This window comes from Marmota monax, unplaced genomic scaffold, assembly GCF_021218885.2.
Source record: "Marmota monax isolate L192 unplaced genomic scaffold, Marmota_monax_Labrador192_F-V1.1 WCK01_AAM20220418_F8-fsc00149, whole genome shotgun sequence".
NCBI classification, from domain to species: Eukaryota; Metazoa; Chordata; class Mammalia; order Rodentia; family Sciuridae; genus Marmota; species Marmota monax.
This window is the reverse complement of record NW_026693170.1, coordinates 3,034,990-3,060,741: the sequence shown is the minus strand read 5'-3', so window position 1 is coordinate 3,060,741 and position 25,752 is coordinate 3,034,990. Positions and strand designations below refer to the sequence as shown.

The following is a 25,752-nucleotide window of genomic DNA, read 5'->3' as shown; positions in this document are numbered from 1 at the left end:
AGAGACCACATCACAGAGTTAAACAAGTTTGACTGTTGGCTTTCATTGCATAACAAACCACTCCAAAATTCTGTAGTTTATAACAATCAACTTTTATTTAGCTCATTATTCTGTGTATCGGTGAATTGGTCAGGGACCAGCTGTGCGATTCTTCTGCTGGTCTCAGCTGCCAGTCGATTAGGCAGATGTGTTTCTGAGTGTTGGCTGGCTGAGTTGAGGTGCCAAGGACAACTGGGCTACATGTGTCTTCATTACCTAGCAACTGAGCCTAGGCTTCTTAATCTGGCAATGGGGACAGGGGTCCCAGGGACAGCATAAGGAAGTCACGATGCACGAGCACTTTTTAAATCTCTCCTTGCATCAAATTTGCTGTTGCCCCAGTGAATGAGATGAGAGAAGACGATCCAAGGCCACGCTACAGAGAGGCTGAACAAACTGGGGACATTAATGCGTCACGCTGGTCTGGAGTAAATGTGCTTGACCATCAAGGTCCTAACAGTCCCCTTCCAGGATGGCGAAACTCAGATCCTGCAGATAAAAGCTCCTAATCAGGAGCCTAAGGAATTGTTCTCTGGACAGATTCCCCATCATCTTTCCCCTACCCTCGGCCCCAGGAGTCCAGGCTCCCAGCCTAGTCAGGAGGCTCAGCATTTCCCCCACTCAAACCCCCAAAGAACACACAATAGGATTTCTACACATTTTTATTCATTCCTCCAAAAAACACCATAGGTCACCGTACCCTTGATTTGTCCTTCCTGGTTCCCCACTGCAATGGACACAAGCCCCACCATGACCCAGAAATGCAAAAGCTCTGCTACAGTGATGAGGGTGTCTCATTCATTCTCCCATGTTTTGGGGGTTTTTTCTGCTTTGGCTATGGCAACACGAAGGTACATCACACATTCCCAGGTCTCCCAGCCCTGAGATGCCACATTAGACCCATCCCATGGCAGCCTGTGATCTGTCCATAGGGAATTTTAGCCTTTCCTCCTTGGATGCTCCCAGGGACAGATACCTCACTCACACAATCTTGTGACTCTGCAATTCCTAAACTGAATCCATCAAGTCATGATTAAAGGCCACCAGGGCTGGGGATGTAGGTCAGTGGTAGAACACTTACCCAGCAGAACCCAGGATCTGAGGTCCTAGGTTCAATCCCCCAGGGGCAGGGGGACCCAAAAACAGAAGCAAGCACCAAAAACAGAAGCAATGAAACCCAAAGGTGCCAACATACAACTATATAAACATAACGGCATTCAACACACACACACACACACACACAAATTGTCTTGTTTTCTTTGATATTATCTCTGGCACGAGGGCACAGGGGATAATAGCAACAAAGCACAGAACAGAGTTGTCCACAAGACAATCTGAGCAAAGGCTTGGCGGTGACAGGTGCCTAAGCTAGAGACATTTTCATGCTGCTCAGGGCTGAAGACGTGTGGGCAAAAGCAAGAGGACTGAGCTCCCAGGCCACCTTCTCAGGAGGGTCTGTAGCATGCTGCACACACACTTATACGTATATCCATCCATACAGGGAACTCTCATAACCTGTATGAGGTAGATGCCATTTGCTGAATGACTTCCCCAAGATCACGCCCAAAGTCAGCAGGCCTGTCTCACCCTACAGCTATGCTAGTAAGTTTCCTGCAATCACAAAAATGTTCTATATTGATACTGGTCAACACTGTAGCCACTAACCACAAGTGGCTACTGAGCACTTGAAATGTGGTAATGCAGCTGAGAAATTGAATTTTTAATTTTATTTACCTAATTTTTTTAGTTGTAGATGGACATAATATCTTTATTTTATTTGTTTTTATGTGGTGCTGAGGATTGAACTCAGTGCCTCACACATCCAGGCAAGTGATCTACCACCGAGCCACAATCCTAGTTCCTAATTTTATTTACTTTTAACACTCATCTCAGTTATCAAAGAAGTATTAAATATAATTTGATATTGGGTATATGAATCTATGTCACCTATGAATTTTACTTTTTTCAATACTCGGGATTGAACCCCAGGGCATTCTACCAAGCTAAACTCCCAGCTCTTTACCTTCTTTGATGTAGGGTCTCATATAATTGCTGAGGCTGGCCTTCTTGCAATCCTCCTTCCTCAGCCTCCTGAGTAGCTGGGATTACAGGCATGCACCACTGTGCCCAGCCTGAATTTTGTGAAATTTAAAGAGGTCAAACTTTTCTAATAAAAATTTATTATCTGAATTGAGATGCTCTAGGTTTAAAATACAAAAATGGATCTTGAACTAAATGAATGTAAACTATCTCATTACTACCTTTAACACATTATGTGTTGAAATGATAATATTTGGGGGACATTGGGTTAAACAAAATATTAAAATCAATCTTTCTAAGGCTGAGTGAGTTCTGTGCATGAAGCCTAGAGCCATTTAGCACCAAGTCAATCATGGCCATTTGACTTTGATGGGACAATTTGTGCCAGTGGTAAGATTAAGCAGAAGATGGGGTTACTGTCCCCCAACTATCTGTCCCTCAGAACAGTAACTCTTGTTTTCAGTTGTCAAGGAAAATAGGATCTCGGATGCATTCATGGTTCTCATCCAGCCCTTTCACTTCACAGATGGGAAAATAAGGCATAGGTCCAAGTGACAGAGTGAGTGGTGTAACCATGCTTGCTTCTCTCCATCTTGTTCCTCTTTCCTTTCTGGGAGGCCAAAAATATAAATGTTACCCTAGTTCTTAATTTCATTTTTTTGGTGTGTGGTGCTGGGGATTGAACCCAGGGCCTTGTGTATGCGAGGCAAGCACTCTACAAACTGCTCTATCTCCAGCCCTAAATTTTACCCTAGTTCTGCTACTGATCAGTGAATCTAAAAATATTATTTATTAAACACCTACTGTGTGCCAGATACTGTTCTAGGTATTGACTATATACCAGAGAACAAGACAAGCAAAGAGGTAATAGCCAATAAGCAGGTAAATAATAAATAAATAAATAAGGTCATTTATTATAGTGATATTTGCTACAAGGTAAATCAACTGGCCAGAACCAGTAGCGAGGATGTGCAAGCTACATCAGTTAGGGTGGTCAGGAAGGCCTTTCTGAGGGGACATCTGAGTAGAGACCTGATGGACAAGGAGCCAATCATGGGAAAATATGGAAACAGTGTATTACAAGGGAAAATAACAAGTGCAAAGGTCCTGAGGCAGGACTCAAGATTCTACTCTATCAGAAGAACCTATCAGGCTCATTGGGAATGGGATAGGGCAAAGAATGAGAAGAGGCAGGAGCCAGACCACACGAAGCCTTCTTATGGCTATTGGGCCTCCAGCCTGCCCTCTGGACTTGCTCTTCCCATCTGTTAGATTTTTTGACACTATATAATTTCAGGTTTCCTGCCTACACATAGTTAGCAGCTTAAAACACGCAGGCACTGCAGTTTCTGCCTTTGCCTCACCCCTGACACATTCTCACCATCGGGACTACCTACCTGCTCAGCTGTTCTGTGGCAGTGCTACTGGCTGCAGCACCCTCTGTGTACACCAGAAGGCAGAGTCTCTTAGGAATACCGGAGAAGGCCACACAAAAATGTTTGGACTAGTGCAGCAGTACAGCTGTTTCTCTAAAAGCCAGGTGCACAAAATGCCAAAGCAAAAAAGGGTTAAGGCTATTATGACAGAAGAAACCCAGACTGAAACCAAATGAACAAAAAAGGTAATAGAACCGTAAAGGAAAGACAGAGGTACACCTACCCTGGAGACACCCTGAATCACACAGCACCTAGACAATGGGTAGGCATACCCCTTCCCAAATTCCTGGGAGCAGCTGCCAGGATCCAAGTATATTAGGGAGAGGTGAGAGGTATGTCTGAAGAAGAGGTTCCTGCTCTGCCACACCTAGACCTCAGGCTACCCCAGAGCCCACCATGCACACACCTCTTGCCCACCTGCTACTTTTCTGGGATCATTCTTCCTACACTAGACCCTTGGAGAGCAAATACAAGACACCCATTCACTTCCAAAAGACCATGGAGTCTTGGACTGTCTCCTGTTGGCTCCCTGTTCCCTTTTCCATATGTAGCCCTTCAATCATCCAAGAATTAGCAACTAAGGCCCACAGCCCCTGCAAATCAGGAACCTGAGACCTCAGACACACAAATCCCACCCCACAGAAGATTCAAAGCCACTGTCCCTCGGCATCCTGGGAGGCTGTATATAGGCCTTTTCCTTCAAGGAAGCAGATCTTGTTTCCCTTTGAGGGCCAGATTCAAGGGTTCTGGCTCCTGGAAAACCCAGACCTACTTCCCCAATATGGAGCCCAAGATCCCCCTGTTAGGAATCAAGGCATTCTAGCCTTACTTCCCTGGTGAGGCCCCAAAACTCCAGTTGGAGACCAAGATGCACCCTGCTTCTAGGACTCCAGGTCCCCAACATCCGGACAAGGGTCTGGATGGCCTACTCCCTGATCTATAGAGAAATCAGGAGTCCTGTCCTAGACTCTATTCCCCTACACAAATCCAGATGACTAAAAATCAGAACCTGCATCCTCAAACCCCCAGAATTACGAGTATTAGACACCCCCACCCCTTATCTTAAAGGGGCAGACTTCGACCCCCCCCCCATCTAACGGAGCTTGGGTTTCGCAGCCCCAGAAGCCCTGGCTCCCATCCCATCCCTCACTGGGTGGGCTCAGGGGGCGCCAGCACGGCCTCCGCATCTGCCTGCATCTCTTCTAGTGCCTGCAGCAGGACACCATGGGCCGCGCGGTAGCCCAGACCACCAGTGGCAGCTGCGCCACCCGCAGGCCACAGGAAGGACAGTGCACCCAGCGCTGCGCCCCCAGCAGTGCCCTCACCGGCCCAGGCACCCAGTCTTGCTTCCACCTCTGCACGCGTCACTGGGCCTGGGAAGTGAGTACGGGCGGCCAGCTCCCCAGGAGCCAGGCCCAGGGCACGCTCACGTCGTGCCAGGGCCCCAGGCTCAAGCCCCAGAGCCCGCCGCCACTCGGCCAGCTGTCCCCGGAGAAGTGCCACGTCGCACGCCCAGCCTAGCCCTGGTACAGGGGCTGCTGCTGCCGCCAAACTAGCCAACAGAGCCGGCCTCCATGCCCCAGCACGCAGCGCTGCAGCCTTTCTGCGGGCAGCGCCTGGAGATGTGGGGGGCAGCGCCAGCAGCAGCGCCCCAGCCTGGGCTGGCGGAAGCCCGCGCTGCAGCCATTCGCATAGCGCGGGGAGTCCACCAGGCCGCAGGGGAAACACTGGTGGGGGAGCCTCCTCCAGCACCTCCCACGTCTCGTCCTCCGGACTCAAAGCACCAGTGCCCCCTGAGTCCCCACTGCCTGGTTTCTTGGCACCGACACCTTCGCTGCTAGCCTTCTCTGAATCTTCCCCACCTGCTTTCTGAGATCCAGTGCCAGGTTTTTCCTTTGGGTCGTTGGGTGCATTCTCCAGTCCCCCTTCGCCTTTCTTCTGTAAGTCTGCATCCCTGGGCTTTATTTTTTCCTCTTCCAGAGACTCTGGATCCTCGCCCTCACCATCTGTTCGCACGCAGACGAGGGGCCCATCTGGTACCACCAAGGAGCGGACCTGGGCCCAGTCCTTCTCAGTGGGGGCCCCGAGAGTGACGAGGATGAGGGCATCATAGTGGGTGGGGTGAGGGGCAGCAGCAGGGGAAGTGCCCATGGGACCCAGAGGCACAGTCCAGAGCACTACATTTGGGCGCTCTGGTGCTGGGAAGGGGGTGGGCACTGTGGGTACAGAAGCAGGAACTGCACCAGGGTCGTTGGGATCCAACCCAAGTAGCGTGTTCAGCACAAGGCCTATGTCAGTTGTGCCAGTCACTGCCAGGTCCAGTCTTGCGCTGCCCAGGCGCTCCAGGCCTGAGCGCACCCAAGACAAAGCTGCCTCAAGGCCACCGGTCTCAAAGGCCTCCCGCACAGCCTCCAGCTCAGCTGCGCCCAGCACCTCAAAACCATCCTGGGCCGGTGGCAGGAGCCTGTGGGAACAGGGAGGGATGCAGTCAAGGGTAGCTAAACATGGGGAAATCTGGGGAACAAAGCCTGGGCTACTGTGACAAGGGTGGAGCTTTCTGAACAATCCTGGGGTGAGGCAGGAGCAGGAAAGGGAGGGGCCAGACTAATCAGGAGGGCTCTGCTCCTACTCCCAGATCTCAAGGGCCTTGATAAACCCACTGGTTGACTTGGGATCTGGTTCATAAATGAGGGCTCCCCCAGGACCAAGATTTCTCTGGGACACACCCAGGGGTTAGTAGTGGGGGCAGGTTTCCTGGAATCTGTTGGGTGTAACCAACTCATATGGGATTAGCTTAGAGGAAGGACAGAATGGCAACTATATCGTAGCCTAAAGAAATTGAGCACTATTGACAAATGAGGGGGTCTCCAAGTGTGTTCTTTCCAGAAGCCAGGAGTTAGGAGGGTCAGTGAGGGGAGAAACATCTCTGATACTAGCTCCTACCAAGGACATGTGACTAAGGTGACACAAGGCAAGTGAGGCTAAGGAAAAAAGATGCCACTTTTTAAGTTCCAATTTGACATCCATAAAATGAGGTGGCTGACAGTACGGGGTGGGGAGTTTAGGAGGTAGCCAGCAAGTGGAAACAGAAACGAGAGGTAACTGGAGAAAGGAAGTGAGGGAGGACTTCAAGATATAATAAAGGTCATTGCAGGTATGCCTTTTGGGCAACTGGGGTTGCTTGGGAGCCAAATTGATGGTAGGAGAGGAGAAAAGGACTTGAGAATTTGAGTCTGGGTAAAATCTTCACTAGGATCACAAACTTTTGTGGTGAAATGGAGTCTTACTTCAAAAATTTTTTTGCCTGCGGGCAGTATTTGCAGGCTAGCTCCAGGTCCGTCCTAGAATTCTTGCAGAGCTTGTGACCTAGAAGGCTCTCAGGAGACGGGGCTTGACAAGGGTCAAGCAGAGCACAAGCTTGGGGTGGAGCCTCTCGGACCTCAAAACCCATGAGGACCAGGCTGGATCTGGGCAAAGGAGAGGAGCCTTGGCAGTAGTCTCCCCTCAAACTTCTCAGGGATGGGGTCTAGACGAAGGGGATCATGCCTCCCCACCCAGCCTGAAAGCCTGTCACTCACCTCTGCAGCGCCTCCGCCTGGCTCCGCAGTGCCACCCGCAGGCGTTCTAGCTCCTCCCAGCAATCGCTGCTGCAGCACTCTGCTGGCAGCACAAAGAGAGTGGCCGCTCCTAACCCGGCGCTGTTCAGCAAGGCTGCTGTCTGAGCCCGGGCATCATTCTGCGAATCCCCATGGCGGAGGTTCCGCACAGCAAGCAGCGGGGTCCCTCGGGATAGGGCGGCCCGCGCTGCCTCTGCCAATGCTGGGTCCAAGAGCTCCCCGTTCCCCTCGGGCCCGGGTAGCACCAATACCAGCACATTGGCCTCCGCCGCCCAGGGCCCCGGCTCCGCGGGTGGGCAGCTCAGTTCACCCAGGAAAAGACCTGGGCCCGCAGCTCTCAAACTAGGGATCCCAGAGTCCGGCCGTCCTTCGGGGATCTCTACCGTCTCCACATTCTTGTCGCAAAGCGCTGCAATTAGCGAGGATTTTCCTGAGCCCGGAGGCCCGAGGAATAAGGCAGTCACGTCACCCCGCGGCGGAAGCATTGCTGGAAAACAAGGGCGGGGAAGACACGAGTCAGGCAACACCTGGCCTTTTTCTTCCTTAGCCCAGTCTTCAGTCCTCCACCCTGTCTCCTATTTCCATACCTGGGTGTCACGCTCCAGGACCTAGAAACCCAGCATATTGGGCTTATTCCCTGGGGGCCCCGGCGCCTATTCACCCTTTTTCTGAGTGCTAACGTTCCCTTTCTACTTCAACACCTCAGAAGCCCAACCTTCAATCTCCTGTCCCTCGGGGACCCGGGGATGACTCTTCCTCCTCCCAAATCACCAACGGAGCAGAAAGCCAACACACCAGGAGCACAGCTGGTGGCAGCTGGTCAGTCGCAGAGGAGACTGACCAGCTCGGAGGACGGAGGCCGAGGAGGCCAGAACGCCCAGATTTAAAGACATTAGGACGCGATCGGACAGTTCTAACCTGACGCCACTCCCTCTACCAGGCGGGGTATCTTGGAACTTGACGGTGGAGACAGCGTGTTCTTGGCTGCAGAACAGCTGAACCGTGCGCGCTCCCCAGCTTCTGCGGTCTCCCGGCCTAGAACAATGAAGGGGGCGAGGCGCTTGCGCGCCGCGAGCGCCCACCTAACTGGGCGCAGGAAACTTAGATATGTACAGTACACACGGTTCACAACGTCATCACAGTGCGTCCAGGTCAAGGAAGGACCCCCGGCCATTATTCTGAGGACCGGGCCTGTGTGACTGTACTACTGCCGGACAGCAATCCCTGACCTCGGCGTCGAGAGGCTCTTCCGGAGAAAGGACGCGGAGACCCCGGAACCTCGAGTCTGGGTGGGCCCTACCCTACTCCCCTCGGGCGGCGGCACTGTGGCGCGCGGCTGACAGGCGCAGCGAAAGGCAGCCCTCTGCCATAGAAAAGCAGAGGCCGGGACGACTGGTCCGGAGCGGGAGGTGAAGCTGTGCTGCGGCAGCGGGACACTGCGACTGGCAGCGTGCTTGAGAGGCAGCGGCTCTGAGTGGAACAAGCCACAGGATGTCAGAGAAAGATGTCTCCCGGGAAGAGGCGGGTTAAAGGGTGGGAACGACGACCCTCCCCAAGATATGAGAGACTGGAATGAGATTGGTGTCCAGACCAAGGGTCCCACCCTGTCAGGGAGTTAGCTGGGTGGAGGAAGTCATAGGTCACACAGGTGGGAAGGCCCCAGGGGAAATCACAAACCCAGGGAGTCTAATCTAGGTGGGTTGAAGCTTGTCTAGAGAAAGCGCCGTCAGCGAGTTCCAGGAGGTGGGCACTAAAGGATTAGCAGGCTCCTTAGGGCTGGTGACAAATGAGGAGCCTCACGCACGCGTATTCCTGTCTTGACCAGAGGAGTCTCAGTCACCATGGAGGACTCACACCCCGAAGACACCATGGAGCAACAGGATTCACCCAAGGACAGGAGGCCCAGCAGCCCAGGAGGCAACATCTGTGAGTACTGCTGGCCAGAGGAGGGTGACCCACAAGCCTATGCATTCCGTGCCTATGGTGCTACGGGGCCCTGCCTGTTGGGAAGGGGATGGAACGACCTAGAGCTGGCCTACCAGGAACTGCCTCTCCTCATGCTTATGCTCAGGTGTACTCACCTTGCTCTTGCACCTAGCAGAAAAGAGATGCAGTTCAGAGGGATAGGGTGGCTTCCAAGAGAGGTTTGGGTTAGAAGTGAGGCTAGGAATCTCTCTACTGTGAGGGAAGCACCAAGGTTCTGGCCCCAACTCTGACCTAAATTTTGAATGTGGTGGTCCCTCTGTCAAAAGAGGCTGCCACACTGGGCTCAGTGGAACAGGCCTGTAATCCCAGGATCTCTGGCTGAGGCATGAGGATCAAGTACAAGGCCAGCCTCAGGCAACTTAGACTCTGTCTCAAAATAAAAAATGAAAAGGTTGAGGATGTATAGCTGGTAGAGATCCCTGCATTCAGTTCCTAATACAGGAGATGGGAATGGGAGACCTGCCACTACCCACCTCCAAGGGCTGTTATGGGATTAACTGCAGAAAAGGGGGGAAAGCCTGATTTTAATAAAGGTACAATGTTTGACTTACAGTAGCAGCAGCTCCTGTTGAATGCTTAATATGTGCTAGGTGCAGTCATTCTCATACTGAGTTTAACACTCATTCAGTACTCTTAATCCTGGACCCCGTGTCACTTTAAGATGAGGGAACTGAGTCAGAAATATGTAACAAGAGCCGTAGTATCAGTGCAGTCTAGCTAGATCACCAGCAACACATCTGTCTTGTTTGAACAAATTGGGTTTATTGTTCACATATCATGGGGAAACTAGAGTATATCAGGATGTGTTTTTAAAACGGATTTATAGGGAGCTGGGTACAATGTCACATGCCTGTAATCCCAGTGACTTGGGAGGCTGAGGCAGGAGGATATGTTCAAAGCCAGTCTCAGCAACTCAGTGAGGACCTAAGCAATTTAATGAAATCCTGTCTCAAACAAAACAAAAGCCCCAAACAAACAAGCAAAAAACCTGGGGATCTGGCTTAGTGGTTTTAAGTGCCTCTGGGTTTAATCCCCAGTACAAAAAAATAATGTAGCTTACATGTGATGATTTGGGAATGGGTCAAAGAAAGGGGCTTTTGCTAGGGATTAGATACTTCCAGGAAGTAGGAACAGCTCTCACTGGCTCTCTTAACCTTATCTAGGAGGAGAAAAAATATGAGGTCAAGTTGTGATTGATAAAGCAGCTGTGATCACTCACATTAGCAAGAATAGAGGGGTGGCTGGTCATGGCTTAGACAATGTTCACGTTTTGTTTGTATCCAGATATTATTATGGTGTGGTCTTGTCTTGACTCATCCCAGTCGCGGCAACACCTTGTCTGTCACTGTGATTCTGTGGAATGGTGTTCAGAGGAACACCAAGGCCTTGCCATGTCAGGTCAGCTCCCAGATATCAGGCGCCTTTCTCTGTCTTGGGAGTAATAACTGCAAACATTGTTTAAAGCAGCACTATATAAATGAACTAGTTCCTTCCAAAAATCCTAAAAAAAGATGCTGTTATTACCTCATTTTCCAGGTGAGCAAACTGTTGTACTTGCCTAGGAAGTGGTGGAGCTGGGGTCCAATCCCAGGCACTACTCTAGCCACCACATGTTGTGTCAGATAGGCAGATTCCCTGGCCCTACCTTTTCGTTTTCTAGCTTTGTGATTGTGGGTAACTTGCTGACCTATTGAGCCTTGTGTCTGCTCACCCATAAAATGGGTTTTTAACAGTTCTGCGCTTGCTTGTACAACACCAGTAGAACACCAAGGCCTTGCCATGTCAGGTCAGCTTCTAGATATCAGGCGCTTTTCTCTGTCTTAGGAATAATAACTGCAAACATTTAACTCATTCCTAGCACATATAGCATTCAGTGGTAGTTGCTGGCATAATTCTGGGGCTTGGGAGAGGTCCTGGATACTCCTGTTGGCCTTCCCCGACCTCTCCCCACATCCCTTAGGCCACCTAGGGGCCCCGCAGTGCACCCGCTGCCTCATCACCTTCGCCGATTCCAAGTTCCAGGAGCGTCACATGAAGCGGGAGCACCCAGCGGACTTCGTGGCCCAGAAACTGCAGGGGGCTCTCTTCATCTGCTTCACCTGCGCCCGCTCCTTCCCCTCCTCCAAGGCCCTGATCATCCACCAGCGCAGCCATGGTCCAGCAGCCAGGCCCTCCTCGCCAGGTGCACCCACCACAGCCCAGGCCACCTTCCCTTGTCCTGACTGTGGCAAGACCTTTGGGCAGGCTGCTTCTCTGAGGCGGCACCGCCTGGTGCATGAGGCCCACACCCACCCTGGTCCCTTTGCTTGTACAGAGTGTGGTCAGGACTTTGCCCAGGAAGCAGGGCTCCATCAACACTATATTCGACATGCTCGGGGGGAGCTCTGAGTACAGCGTAAGCCCTCAACAGTGCTTAAGACGCGCACTCTGGTTGGTGGGACCCACCCATGATAAGGGCACAGGTCTTCTGGGGGCTCTGAAGGGATTTGCTTCCCACCCTGGGAAGGCAAAAAGGCTCTGGACAAATAGGACCCAGAAGGTTGTCATTTAGACTTTCAGTCTTTAGCGGACATAGGTCCTTTAGGGAAACAGTGAAATCAGCAAACAGTGAGATCTTTTTAAGAAAATGAGCAAGGAAAAAAAAAAAAGAAGAAAAAAATGCACAATAGAGAAGGAAAAATTATTCTCCCTCATTCCCAGTTAAATAACTAGCTGCAGATTGTGTAATCACCTTTAATGTTTCCCAGATGGGTGCCATGGGCTGCAGGAGCAAATTGCCCTGGATCTGTGCCTGAGTAGGGGGCAGGGAAGGGCGGTGCTGCTATCCTGTAATGAGACTGTGTGCGTTCCAGACCTGGAGCAACCTGGGTATTTGGGGATGGGGCAGCAAGGTGGGAGCCAGACCCCAAGTCAAAAGGCATTGCAGTTTAGGTCCTGTCTCCTCCCTGTCTGCCAGCCCTCCCCACTCAGAGAGCAGCCATGGCATTGGATGACACAAGAGCATCATGCCCTATTTAAATAATTTTGTGTACCATTCTAGGAATGGGATTTTTTTTTAATATATGTGTAGGGGAGATGGCATGAATAAGCTAACAGGAATAGTATCTAAAAACTAAACATCCATATTAAAATGTCTAAACAGGGAGCTCTGGCTTTTGAGTGGGAATTGCTAGAGAACATAAGGATGTGGGGAGGAGGGAGCTCAGGGCAGAGTTGGCCTAGTCCTGTAGGGAAACTAGTTTGGAGTCAAACAGAGATACCTTCTGCTTCATGTTTCATTTGGCCAACACTGGGAGATTTCCCATTAAGATCCTATTTTCAGTTCTCTTGAAAAGACCAGGACTTACACTGTCAGCAGGGCAAAAGCTACAAGCTGCAGCTAAGCGGTGAGTGTCGCCCTCAGCCGGAGATAAGTCCTTCCAGGCCCATTTTAGTCCTTAACAATGCCTGCCCTGCCTCTGGAGACAATAGCTGATGCTCTGCATTCATTGCTCAGGCTGTATTTGAATTGAGGGATGTTTTTTAAATCCACAGGTGAGGTGGTTATGGGAGAAATTGATAGCTCTCTCAATTTTTAGTTACGCATATGGGAGCACAAGACCACACATCCCAGACTCCCCTGAAGCTAAATGTGGTCATGTGGCTGAGTTCTGGCTAAACTCCTAGGTAAAATAGTCAGGCCTGAAAAAGGTACATGTCCTTCCTCTAATTGGAATGTGGACACGGTGCCCAGCCACCTTGGACTGTGAGTACAAGAGCAGTATATGGGACGGCAGAGCAACAACACAGCAGGAGCCTGGGTCTCTGGCCAACCTCACAGGATGTCACCATACCAGCCACCATTCTGATAACATGTAAGAGAAGCAACTGTATCTTGTTTAAGCCACCATCATTTTGGGTCTCTTGTTTTAGGCAGCAGAATTTCAAGCCCAAGGCAGGAGCCTGCAAACTATGGCAAAATCAAGCCAGCTGCTGCTGAGTTTTACAAATAAAGTTTTATTGGAACGTACTTGGCCTTTTTCTTTTCTTTCTTTTTTTTTTTTTTCCTATGGCTGTTTTCACATTGAATGGCAGATTTGAGTAGTTGCAGCAGAGCCTCATGGTCCACAAATCCATTTGTCCCTTTAGCATAAAAGTTTGTGAACCCCTTATTTAACTGAAGACTCCTGTTGGACTCCCTCTCTTCAAACCTACTCTGAGTCTGGAATCACAGATTCCCATCCTGGGAAATACTAGTCCTACCTGGTGTGTGTGTGTGCACGCGCATGTGCATAGGATTTGAGACAGGTCTATCCTGGAACTCTTTGCTGAGGTGACTTATGGGGAAACAGGTTTATAGTTAGTTGACTATCACACTTCTTTTCTCCCAAGATATCAACTTGACCAAAGCCAAATATTCCATTTGGCAACGGTGAAAGCCTAGGTGTTTCCAGTTCAGATATTTTCACATTACTCCCATAGTGGCTCCCCTAATCCCAAATAAGGGCCACATGTTCTCCCACTATAAATAGTGGCCTCAATTACCCTTTGGGTTTCCTGTTCTCTCCACATTTCTCAGATGCCATAGATTCCTAAGACTCTACATAGCATCACTGTTGGCTTCCAAATGTTCATCTACAGCCCAAACCCCAGGCATGTGGTATAGTCACCTGGACAATGAATCTCAAAATGGGTCAACATGACTCTTACAGTCTCTGGCCTCTTGCACAACTGCCTGCATGACTCTTAAGTTCTTGAGTCTCCTAACTGCTCCCCTTGCTACCACTCCCCCCTCCAGCCTCTACTATAGACTACCCTGTGTGTAAAGTCAGCTTACATCACTCTGCTCTTATAACCCTACAGCACCCCATAAGTAATATTTGAAGACAAGCCCACAAAACCTGATTATGACTGAGTTCCAGCCCAGAAAGCAATAAAATCCCTTCCTCTTGTTCAAGCTGCACATGCCAGACTGCTTCTGCCTCAGGGCCTTGGCACTTGCTATTTCCTTTGGAGTGCTCTTACATCAGAACTTTGCAAAGCTGACTCCCCATCAGTCAGGTCTCAACACAGCCACCTCCTAAGAGAAGTCCCCCTCAGCCTGCCTAATTAGGAGTCACTCCCACCCCTTCTTCTGACTTATTTTCTGCAGAGCACTCTTTAGCAGCTGAAATCAACACCCTTTGGTTGATGTGATTATTTGTCTTTTTACACTCTAACAGCTCCTGAGAGCAGGAAATGTCATATCTCAGACCCCCACTGCTTCATCCTATGCCCAAGATGGAGCTTAGGGTGGAGTCTTGGAAATACTCATTCATGGGGCTGGGGATGTGGCTCAATGGTAGCATGCTCCCCTAGCATGTGTGAGGCACTGGGTTCGATTCTCAGCACCACATAAAAATAAATAAAGAATTAAGATATTGTGTCTACCTGAAAAAAAAACTAAAAATAAATATTTAAAAAAAAAGAAAGAAAATACTCATTCACTAAGCCTCCATGATGCTGGGGCTTTCTGGAAACTATTTCACACATTCCTTTGCTGCCAGTGATGTCTGCTGTCAGGAATGGGATTAAGTGACCTTAAAAGAGCTCCAGGGAACTAGCTAGGCCCTTCAATCTCTTCCACCGTGACACATCAAGAAGGCACCATCTTGGAAGAAGAGAGCAGCCCTCGCCAGCCACTGACGATGATGGTACTTAGTCTCCAGAACTGTGAGAAATGCATTTTTAATCTTTATAAGGCACCCAGTCTCAGGTATTTTGTTACAATAAAACATCTTGTTTTTACCAGCTGTGAATTTATGCCTTGACGCCTCAAATTCTGTGATGATCAGTGACAAAGGTTATAGAAGTTCCATTTCAAAGATTAGATGTCAGGTTCTGTGACTTGGATGAGAAGTGTGGGTTTTGAAAGACACTTTGGTCCAAGATCCTACAACAGGTATCAAATGTGTTCTGTGCCAGGCAGGTCAGGCATGGGGCACCCCAGAATGAATGCCTCTCCCATAGGAGGTGGCCCCCAGTCAGTATATCAAACTACTGCCTCATGGGAGGGAGTCCCACTCTCATAATTTTTCAAGAAGGCAGAAACTTCCATTTTTATGTGAAATTTCCCAATTTTCAATGTTGGTAATCAATGTGATCTTAAAAACTTCAGTAGCTAGCCAGACATGGTGGCGTGTGACAGTAATCCCAGCTATTGAGGAGGCTGAGGCAGGAGAATCACAAGTCCCAGGCTGGCCTCGGCAACTTAGGAGGACCATCTCAAAATAAAAAATAAAACATAAATAATTGGGATTGTAGCTCAGTAGTAAATTGCCCCTAGTTTGAATCCTCAACACTGCAAAAAATAAGCCCTCAGTAGAGACAGCTACATCCTTTCAAGTCAGCCTGACTAGCTGTGGGCAGCCACAGTGGTGTGCAGCTCAGTAGTGGAACCTATGCCCTGCACCAGGTTGTCTGGGTTAAAACCTGAGCTCTGCTTCTCACTGGCTGTGTGACTTCTAGCAGGTAACTCAATGGCTGTACATTCCTGCTACAGCAGCTATAAAATGGTCATGAAAATTGCCCCTATGTTACTACGAGGACTCAGAGGAAGCCAAGGTGCCACGGCCGACATGGCACAGCCCTCTGCTGTGCTGCCCCACCTCCTACCAGTCCTCCCCTTGCTCCCAGAGCTCATGGCGCCTCGTGCACTTCCTCACACATCCCAAGCAGGCCCCCCAGACTCTTGCACTCAGTGTTTCCCCAGACAGCCCAGTGGCTCACTCCTTTCCCTTGTCCAGGTCCTGATTTGATGTCACCTTCTCAGGTACTTGACCTCAGTGGTCCCTGACCACCATGTTGAACACTACAACCTTCACACACACCAGCTTCCCACTGCACTTCCTATTTCTTCTGCCTTCTACACATTTTGTATATTTTACTTAATCATCTGCTTACTGTCTTCCCCACTGTAACGTAACCTCCGTGAAGGCAGAGGTTTTTTTTCTGTTTGCTGCGGCATTCCTAGCTCCCAGAACAGTGCCTGCCTCTCACAAGTACTTGATAAAGCACTGCTGAATGAATGAGAAAAAACCACAACAGTCCCTACCTCCTAAGGATCCCAGGTATTTGTTCACATAAAGCACTTAGCCCAGGGCCTGGTCCGCTGGCAGTGTTGACTTAATGATGCCATTATGGTAATTCAGGTCCTATTCTTGGAGGTTCTTAGTTGCCAGGCTTCTATGAGCGAACCCATGTAAAGCACCAGAGAACACGGCTTGGCACATATAAATGTTCAGTAAACGGTAACTATCATGATTAGGTGTCTATTTTTCAAAGCAGCTTTGGTGCCAATCCTCTGCCAATTAGTACTTCCCATACCAGAGAGCCCAGGTTTCACCAAGGCTGCAATGAGCCAGCCCTCTGCTACCCTCTGACCCTCACTGATCCTTCAGCTCAGCCCTCCTCCCTCCCTTGCTGTCACTCAGGTCTCCCTGACATCCCAGGTGGGCTCCTACTCCACTCAACTGCATCTCTCTCCTCCACCTACAAGCACGGCTCCCTCCCTCCTTCCTTCAGGTCTTGGTCACCTTCTCAGGGAAGACTATGCTACTTAAAAGGGCAACCCCTTCCAGAACTGTTCTCCCCTCTCTCCCTCTCCTTTATTTTCTCTACAGCATTTACCACCATCCAGCGTTTGCTGTATCTCATTTGTTTTCTGTCTGTCTCCAGTGGCAGCCCATACTCACCCCACATCAACTCCACGAAGACAAGGATCTTATTCACTGGTGCATTCTCAATGCTTAGCACACAGCAGGTGATCAAAAATTATTTGTTAAATGAAATGCATTACAATCCCTACTTGACAAAGTTATTTCAAGAACCAGATGATCTCATGCAAATAAAGTACAGCGCTGTTCAAGTCTTGGGAAGATGGGAGCTACAATTATCATGAAGTTTCTATTTTTGTAAGTTCCTAGATGCATAATTTCTGAGTCCATATACATTAAGCCGTTGGCCCAGAACGAGACTCTCAGGAAATGCTTGCAAAGCCTTGTATGATTCTGATGGCAGTCCTCTTTGTGAGGTACTCAGGCAATGTGACACTAGCTGTCCCCCACAAACCATATCCTACTTTCTGGGGCCTGAACTAGACTGCCTTTCCCAGGTTGCTTTGCAGTTGGCTCCTTGGTTAAGGCAGGCCAGGGCTCGCAGAAGAACTTCCAGGCTCCCTGTCCTCCCCCACCAGTGGGGCCCAAGTGTGGCCACCCACCCTGTGTGGGTGATGATAGTCTTAAGGGGGAGCCTGGTTACCAAATCACCCACCTGAGACTATTAAATGAGTGAGAAACAAAATTCTGTTGTGTTGGAGCCTCTTCATCCTGGAGTCTACGAGTAAATACATGAACCACACAGATGGCCAGCCGTTAGGAAATGGAGAGTCATCCTGGCCACGGTGACCCTGAGGTGCCATAAGGAGAAGCCTGGGGTGGGGGTGGGGATAAAGGCCCAGGTGTGTATCATATATCTCACACACACGCACCCCCCACCAAACACATGCTAGGCCAGCACACACAGAATTTGCCTTTTATTCCGGCCTTCACATGTCTACTACTAAGACAACACAGATCAGCGGTACCCCACTCCCCATGACCACGCTGGCTTCCTCAGCCCCCTCCTCCCACCCCACCCCTCTGCCCAGCTCCCTGGGTGGGGGGCTCTGCCTACACCTCACCCCGGGCATGCAGCATGAAGTGGCCGTGGAGCTCGCCGAGGTTGTCAAAGGAGTCCTCGCACTCTGTACAGTGGTAAGTGCCCTCCTCCTCCTCATCGTCCTCCTCCCCCCGCCCAGCTGGCCGTCCCTCCCCAGCTCGGGGTGGCTCCTCCTCTTCCTCCCTGAGGGCCCTCCCTTCAGGGGCTGGTGCTTCCTGGGGAGCTGTAGCAGGGCAGCAGAGCCGGCAAGGTGGGGTGCCCGGTGGGACCTCCCCAAGCGGTGAGCGGCCACAGAGCTGGCAAGGCTGGGCTGGGGGACCTGGGGGTTGGGCTGCACGGGGGGCCCGGCGAGACGGGCCTCCCCGGCCTCCCCCAAGGCGCTGCTTCACCTTGTAGCCCGGGTCATATTCGGGATCATCAGTGGTCTCCTCCTCCTCCTCCTCCTCATCTTCTTCTTCTTCAGAATCCGGCTCTGAGAGAGTATATTCGGAGTCAGAGGAATGCTCAGGGCCTGTCAGGACAGACGAGGGGAGAGAGTGGTGTCAGAGGACAGAGGGCTAAGCCCAACTGCCCCCATTCAGACCTGTAGGATGGAGAGGGCAGCCCGGCATGATCTTCCTTCTCCACAGATGGGGCCTCGGGGCACAGAATTGGGCCTGGCACACAGTAGATGCTCCATATCTGTGTGTCCAGAGAATGAATGTCTAGCAAGAACCGCGTCTGGGGTGGAGTGGGGTTAGCGGCAACAATAAAGCATTCACTGCTATTTTAAAAGTCCTGCTCTTTATTTATCTACACACACACACACACACACACACACACACACGGCAAAGCTTAAAGCAACCCTTGGAAGGAGGGTACCACTGTTACTCCACCTGATAAATGTGGAAAGTGAGGCACAGAGCAGCAGGACTCCGCTCGGCTGACACAGAGAGCTACATAGGTGCTGGCCAACACCCACCGCATTTGAACAGGGAGTTAAACAAATTAAAACACACATAACATCATTTGCGGAAGAAACCATACACACATAAGCATGTATGTGGATGTATGTGGTCATGTGGAGGAGATACATTTTTTTCTAAGTATAGATACATTACGGTGATTTCGTGGGTAGGAAGGACATACCTAGGACAAGTTTAGGTTTAAGAAAAGGGGACATTTTGAAGTTGACATACAGGAAAGGGTGTTATCAGCAGGTGGTCTGGGGGTGCACATGCAGAGCAAACCCCACGATGACAGGGAAACAGTGGCTTCTTCCTCAGCTGCCAGGGAGGGCCCTGCCCAAGGACTCTCGGGGGCGGCACCAACCTTACCCTCATCCACCGCCGGAGGACCCTACTTCCTCGGAGCTGGCCAGGGCACCTGTGCTCTGCCCGCAACAGAACAGTGGCCACAGGCCTTCTGGCACCTCTCTGACCTCCTTTTCTGTCCTCTCCAGCCACAGTGGGCTCCTGGCTATCTCTCAACACCCCCGGAATGAACCCACCTCAGAGCCTTCGCTGTAGACCACACTCACTCCCTCTTCTCCTCAACTCTGCTCCACTGTCACCTTCTCAGGAACTCCCTAGTCACTTACCCTGTGTACCAGCAGTCCTCCCCAGCCCTCCCTCTGCCCCTTACTCCACTTTTCTTTCATATCCGTCTCACTGCTCACAGCACATGCCTGTGGGGTGTGCACCGTCTGTTCCTGAGAGCAGAGACCGAGGCTCACCGTGAGGCGTGACATCTAGCGTTTTAGTGCCTGCGTGTTTGTGGAACGGAGACCTTTGCATCCATCTTCCAGGCCTCTTCTGAAACATGGCTCTTCCCTCGGCTGTGAATATCCTGCCCTAGATTCCAGTGAGGACCCAGGAGGAGGCTCCTTCTTTGGTGACACTATCCCAGACTTCCTCACCCCAGGCAGCTAATCACCATTTCTACTGTGCTTCTGCTGTCCCAGCTGTCCCCAGCTCTGAGCCCAAAGGGCTATGCATTTGTGTCCAGGTTCCATCCCCACCAGACCAGGGACAGTCCTGTGTGGCTCACTGCTGGGTCCCTGTCCTCACCAGCCCAGAACAGGTTACGAATACCTGCTGAACAGCCTCCCACAGCTCTGGCTGCTCGTGCCCCATCCTGCTACATCCTGCTGTTTACCAAACGTTTCCTGAGGCCTTGATGTGTACTGATCCCTGTGCCTGGAATGCTGTCCCCGACTCTTTCCACCTGGTCACCTAGTCATTTTCAGGACCCAGCATGGGCTGTTCTCCCTGAAGCCATTACCCTGATTCCCCCAGCTACCATCCAGGGGTCTCTCCCAAACTCACTCTGCCCTGGCTACCCCACCTAAGGTCCCAGGTCCCCCATAACTGTCCTTAGAGTGTAGCTTCCAGAACCTCATATGTCTCCCCCATCAGACTGAGAACCCCTCAAGGGCAGTTCTGACCTCAGGTCCCACCACTGTCTAGCAGAGGACGTGCAGGTCAATGGCTGACAGTGGCCCGAGCTCTGACCTCCCTCCCTAGGGGACCCTATCCTACTCTGTGGACAATAACTGCTCCTCTTCAAGGCCCAGCTCACATGCTACCTCCTCTGCAAAGTTCACCCAGCCCCCAGTGGTTGATGTTTGTTCACTGGATTCCTTCAACCACTGGACCCCTATCACACTCTGACCACCTTGGGCAGTGACTGAGCAGGTCTGGAGGCTGAAGACTCTTCGAGGAAGGGCTAGGGCTATCACCAACCCCTCCGTGTCTCCAGCAATGCTGAGCATGTCTGTCTCTGAGACATTTGCTGAATAGCTACAAAACGGTGGCAATATCTCCAACTTTGGACCAGGGTCCCTCCTGCTCTCTCACGCCTGACTTCACACTGTCCATCCTCCAGATGCTTCAGTGCCCACTATGACTTCACACAGTGGGCCCATGACAGGCAATCAGGTCACTATCCATGGCTACCAGGTCTTGCATGTCCACCATGACTTCTAGGACCACAAGCCCTTTTGCACCCATCATGCCTTCACCTAAGAGATCCTCAAAGCCCAGCACGTCTGTGGCTTCTACTGGATCCTCCATGCCAGATACGGCTCCCATATCTCCTGCCTCCTTGAAGGTCACCAAATCAGCAATGCCCAACACCTCCTCAGTAGCCCCCAAGCCATCAACATCCCCCAACTCAGTCATGAGCCCAAGTAGTTCCAAGTCCACCAAATCAACAAGTACAAAGTCGGCCACTTCTAACCAGTCCCGTAGCAAGTCCCAAGTCCGCAATAAAGTAAGAACGCCCAGTAGGGCAAGCACTGACACAAGGACCAGCAAAGGCAGCAAGACCAGCAACACAAAACACCATCATCAGAAAGGCACGCACAGCCGGGGCCGCACACCTGGCAGAAGGAGCAGTCGCAGCTCTACGAGGTCACCCAGCAGGGCCAGCACTCCTAGCAGGATGAGAACTCATGGTACCAAATCAGGCTTAGCTAAAAGGGTGAGAACTCCTACTTCCCATCCAAAATGGAGTCGGGACAAGAGTTATAGCCGGCTTAGAACCAACACCCAGGAAAAGAGCGACAGCCAGCTTAAAAATATGAGCAGGAAAAAGAGTTATGGCCCACGAGAAGCCTTAGGTGTGGGGAGCAGTTCCAGGTTGCCTGTAACCCCCAGCCGCTCAAAGAGTTACAGCCCAACTAGAACACCCTTTCAGGGGAAGGGCAACAGCCAGTCTCCAACACCAACAAGGAGAGTGAAGAGTTCTAGTCAGATGACGGCCCCCAAGAGGGAACCAAGTTACAGCCCAACTGAAGTGGCCAAGAGGACCAAGACGTATACCCAGTCTAGCACCCCCAGAAGGACCCGAAATTACAGCCAGTCCAGCACCCCCAGAAGGACCCGAAATCACAGCCAGTCCAGCAACCCCAGAAGGACAAGAAGTCACAGCCTCTCTAGCACCCACAGCAGGACCTGGAGTCACAGCCTGTCCAGCACCCCCAGCAGGACCCAAAGTCATAGTGGATCTAAAACCCCTAGAAAAACGAGAAGTCATAGTTGGAGGAGGACCCACAGCAGGATGAGAAGTCACAGTTGGAAGACAAATCATAGTAGGGCAAGAAGTCACAACTGGAAGGGAACTCCCAGACATAGAAGAAGATACAGTCAGTCTAGAACCCACAGGAGGAGGAAAAGTCAGAACCATTCTAGAACCCTCAGAAAGGAAAGAGGTCACAATTGGTCAAGAACCCCCAGTGAGGAAAGAAGTCACAGCCATTCTAGAAGTGGCAGCAAGGAGAGAGACCTTAGCCCATCTAGAACTTCCAGCAAGGAGTCAGATCACAGCCAATCTAGAATCACCAGGAGGAAGAAAGATCCTGGCCAACCTACAACTTCTAAGAGTCTCAGTGCGAACAGATCTCCTAGCAGGAAAAGAACTTCCAGTCAGGACAGAACGCATAGCAAGACAAGGAACCACTCCCAATCAAAATTTCCCAGTGGAGCCCAAACCCTAGGCCAGGACAATAGTCAAGACAATACTCCCACCACTAAAGCCATCTCACCTGGGGAGAGGTCTTCATCATCTTCTTCTAAGCTGGCGTAGCCCCCAGTCTCAGCTGGCTCCCGAGTCTCTGTCATGGCCAGGGGAGGGGATGGGAGACAGGAGAAGAGCAGCAGCTGGGCAGTGTCCCTTCCCGGCCAGCTCTTCAGTCACACCTCCGGCCACCAATTCTTCTAATACAGGATGTTGGCAGGTAGAGAGGGATGCTGGACAGGGAAAAGGAAAGGCCTGTGGTGACTCAATAAATTTTTACATAGTGCTCGTCCCCATTCCAAGTCCCACTGTGTGCTAAGTGCTGGGGTGAGGCTCTGTCTCAGACTGTCTTCAGAGCCCCAGCTGTAGCCCTTGACCCTCTGGAGGCCTTAATTTCCTTATCCGGGCAATGAGATTGTTTTGTGGTTCTTAGTCAATGGGGTAGGAAGGGTGACATTCCATATATTTAACAGTAGATACTGGCATAGGCGCACTAATCAGAATTAAAGAGTGGGGCAGGCATAAACCCTTTTGGAGCTGGATTGTGGGGAGGTCCAGGGCTGGAAGAGGATCCAAAGTGGTAGTTAGGGATACAGAGTACTTGGTATTTCAAAACTGAAACAACTGAAGATGGGTAGCATGGCACACACCTGTAATCCCAGTGACTCAGAAGGCTGAGTTTACAAGATCAAGGTCAGCCTCAGCAATTTAGCAAGACTCTCAGCATTTTGATGAGATCCTGTCTCAAATAAAAAAATTAAAAATGGGGCTGGGGTTGTGGCTCAGTGGTAGAGCACTCGCCTAGCAGGTGTGAGGCGCTGGGTTCGATCCTCAGCACCACATAACAATAAATAAAATAAAGATATTGTGTCCAACTACAACTAAAAAAAATATTAAAAAATAAAAAATAAAATAAATAAAATAAAAAGGACTAGGAATGTAGCTCAGTGGAAAAATGCATTTTAAAAAAATTAAGCAATTGATATGGTTGCACCAGTTTGTGAATGTCAGCCTTAGTTGTGTATCAAGTGTCAAGAGAAGTGTTTAGGTAAGTATCCTAAATCTGTCACTCTTTAGCTAGGGAGCTTTAAGCAAAGGACCTAACTACCTTCTCTATATGAAAGAGGTATCTAGGCCTTGACTTACACAAACCTCCAAACCATGTTGAGACATTATCTTCTTTGTACAGATGAGGAAGGTGAGGTAGAAGATAAATGAGTAGTCCAAGATCACAACATCTGGGAGGTGGTCAAACTAGAATTTGAAGCTATGTCATCCTACCTCTCATAAAATGATTTTGATGGCTCAAGAGATTTTTTTTTGAAGATTTGGTAGACTCACAAATTGCTGGTATGTGACAGGAACTCCATGAACTTCCAGCCATCCCAGGCTCCTCACCTCTCCCTGTGCACACCAGGTCTTATTACATCTGAGGTCTTGGTGCGCCCTCTGGAATGTCCTTTTTGGCCCCTGTAGATCTGGAGATCTCCTTTTCACCCTTCAAAGCCTACTACAAACACAGGAACCTCTACGCTTCTTCCCAGACCAAACACTCTGCCTCTCCCAGGGAGACTTTCCTAATCCTTCTCTTTTATTTCCTCTTTACCAAAAGACCCCCCTGAAAACATAGATAGTACTTTCTGTTTCTCCTACTGCACTCCCTAATGGTGGAGAGCCATGCTGGGCCAGTTAGTGAAGGGGCTGGCAAATCCCCTTATATGACAAAGCCTGTGATAGGCACTGGGGATACAATGGTGGAAAATACCTGTCTTCAAAGCCCAGAGGTCAAGTTCATTGCTGAGGACTTAAGATCACACTGAAGCCTGGAAAAAGATGAAACTTGGCAGGAGAACTTCCTAAAGAAGACAATTGGAAGCTGGGCACAATAGCACATGCCTATAATCCCGGCTACTCAGGAGGCTGAGGCAAGAGTATGAAAAGTTCAAGGCTAGCCTTTGCAACTTAAGAAAGACCTTGTCTCAAAATTAATTTTAAAAGGGCTGGGGATGAAGCTCAGTAGTAGAAAGCCCCTGGGTTCAATCCCCAGTGACACAAAGATATCTGGATCTGAGTTTGTAAGGATAGAGAGAATTAAAAATTGGCAAAGAAGAGTTTTTATAATACCCTAGTATATATAGGAAATTCTAATTTGGAAATTCTACAGTATGCCTGGATAAAAATGACAGATTTAGCAAGTAAAAACAGGACACCGAGTTAAATGTGAATTTCAGATAAATAAGAATTATTTAATATATGTATATTCATGCAATATTTGGGATGATCTTTCTGTCTTCCTTTTGGGGGGGTACAGGTGAGTGGGTTATGGGGATTGAACCCAGGTATGCTCTGCCACTGAGCCCTTTTCATTTATTTATTTATTTATTTTTGACACAGGGTCTCTTTAAGTTGTCCAGGCTGGCTGTGAACTTGCAATCCTCCTGCCTCAGCCTTCTGAGTAGCTCAGATCACAGGCTGTGGCACCCTTGTACTTTTCTAAGATTGTTATTTACCTGAAATTTTACTGGACATTCTAATTCTATCTGGCAACCGTACAACAGGGACAATCAGGACCTCGAAAGAGGTTACCTGAAGACAACGCCCACCATTCCAGCCCACCCCTCCCCAAACTCACATCACACAAGGCCCTTTCGGAGTATTCCATACTCTGGAATACTAAGCACTTAAGTCACACAACACCTATGGTGGTCAGATTGGCTCCCAAGATCTTAAAGGAGTATAAATAAAGCTCCGTCACAACCAACAGGCAAAATCGGTGACCTGGACCCAGCAATGCCCTGAGCCTACAACAACCTATTCCCAGAATGGCCCGCCTGAAAACAGCAGGAACGCACTGGCACATATGGTAAGGCAAGGACCTTATACAAAATAAGGACCGGTCCCCACAATGCCCTGCGGCAATTCTTCCCAGGATGCTTCGGGCCTATAATGACCACCTTCCAAGACGCCCTACACCGAAGCACTGCCGACTTCCAGGATGCTCAGTAGAGGGCGCAGGACAAAAGGGACCGGACCCCCACAGGGATTTAGGGTAATCCTTCCCACGATACACCAGGCCTATAACGACCAGCAGACCGACTCCAACGCTGTTAAGACGCAGTGCTGGCTTTCCCAGGATGCCCCAGGAGCGTGCGGAGCCGCGTAGGGGAAGGAAAGGAGTCCGGGTCTTGCCCTCAGGTCATCACGGCTCAAGACCGCTGCAGGCTCCTCGGTGACGGCTGCCGCCGCTCCCATCATGCAGCGGGGCCGTAGCGCCCGCTTCCCAGCATGCCCCGCGCACCCCGACCGCGGACACTCACCGGGGCTGGCGGCCCCAGCTCCGGTTCGGCGGTGGCGGCTGCACGCCCAGACTCTGCGCCTGCGTTGCAAGCAGAGTAGGAGGGAGAGCAAGGGGCGTGAGGAGCCTAGGGCGCTTGCGCAGCCAGATGGACCATTCCTGTCGC

General features: G+C 50.4%; 3 protein-coding genes across 16 annotated transcripts; 1 reads left to right on the top strand and 2 right to left on the bottom strand.

Moving 5' to 3' along the window:
• Positions 1–683: 683 nt before the first annotated feature.
• Irgq (immunity related GTPase Q) lies at positions 684–8,308 on the bottom strand. Of its 2 annotated transcripts, none has more exons than XM_046455420.2 (3): positions 8,051–8,308; positions 7,094–7,619; positions 684–5,979 (listed from the first exon to the last, which is right to left on the bottom strand). In XM_046455420.2, exons 1-3 carry the CDS (start codon positions 8,304–8,306, stop codon positions 4,662–4,664), a joined length of 2,100 nt encoding a protein of 699 aa, XP_046311376.1. In that variant the 5' UTR covers positions 8,307–8,308; the 3' UTR covers positions 684–4,661. The 2 variants fall into 2 exon arrangements, with proteins under 2 accessions (XP_046311376.1, XP_046311377.1); XM_046455421.2 differs by lacking the exon at positions 8,051–8,308 and adding an exon at positions 7,848–8,021.
• Positions 8,197–13,127, top strand: Znf576 (zinc finger protein 576). 2 transcript variants are annotated; one of them, XM_046455435.2, is made up of 3 exons: positions 8,197–8,625; positions 8,958–9,058; positions 11,079–13,127. In XM_046455435.2, the coding sequence occupies exons 2-3, from the start codon at positions 8,974–8,976 to the stop codon at positions 11,504–11,506; spliced, it is 513 nt and encodes a 170-aa protein (XP_046311391.1). In that variant the 5' UTR covers positions 8,197–8,625; positions 8,958–8,973; the 3' UTR covers positions 11,507–13,127. The 2 variants fall into 2 exon arrangements, with proteins under 2 accessions (XP_046311391.1, XP_046311390.1); XM_046455434.2 differs by having other exon boundaries at positions 8,210–8,665.
• Positions 13,128–14,808: 1,681 nt separating this feature from the next.
• On the bottom strand, positions 14,809–25,748 carry Znf428 (zinc finger protein 428). Of its 12 annotated transcripts, XR_009227919.1 has the most exons (6): positions 25,609–25,748; positions 22,320–22,524; positions 17,817–18,305; positions 17,408–17,565; positions 16,831–16,883; positions 14,809–16,321 (listed from the first exon to the last, which is right to left on the bottom strand). XR_009227919.1 is itself a non-coding variant. In XM_058582983.1 (4 exons), the coding sequence occupies exons 2-4, from the start codon at positions 22,393–22,395 to the stop codon at positions 17,471–17,473; spliced, it is 660 nt and encodes a 219-aa protein (XP_058438966.1). In that variant the 5' UTR covers positions 22,396–22,524; positions 25,609–25,748; the 3' UTR covers positions 14,809–17,470. The 12 variants fall into 12 exon arrangements, 7 of the variants coding, with proteins under 7 accessions (XP_058438966.1, XP_058438970.1, XP_058438971.1 ...); XR_009227916.1 differs by having other exon boundaries at positions 14,809–15,360; positions 16,191–17,565; XR_009227918.1 differs by having other exon boundaries at positions 16,831–17,565.
• Positions 25,749–25,752: the final 4 nt, after the last annotated feature.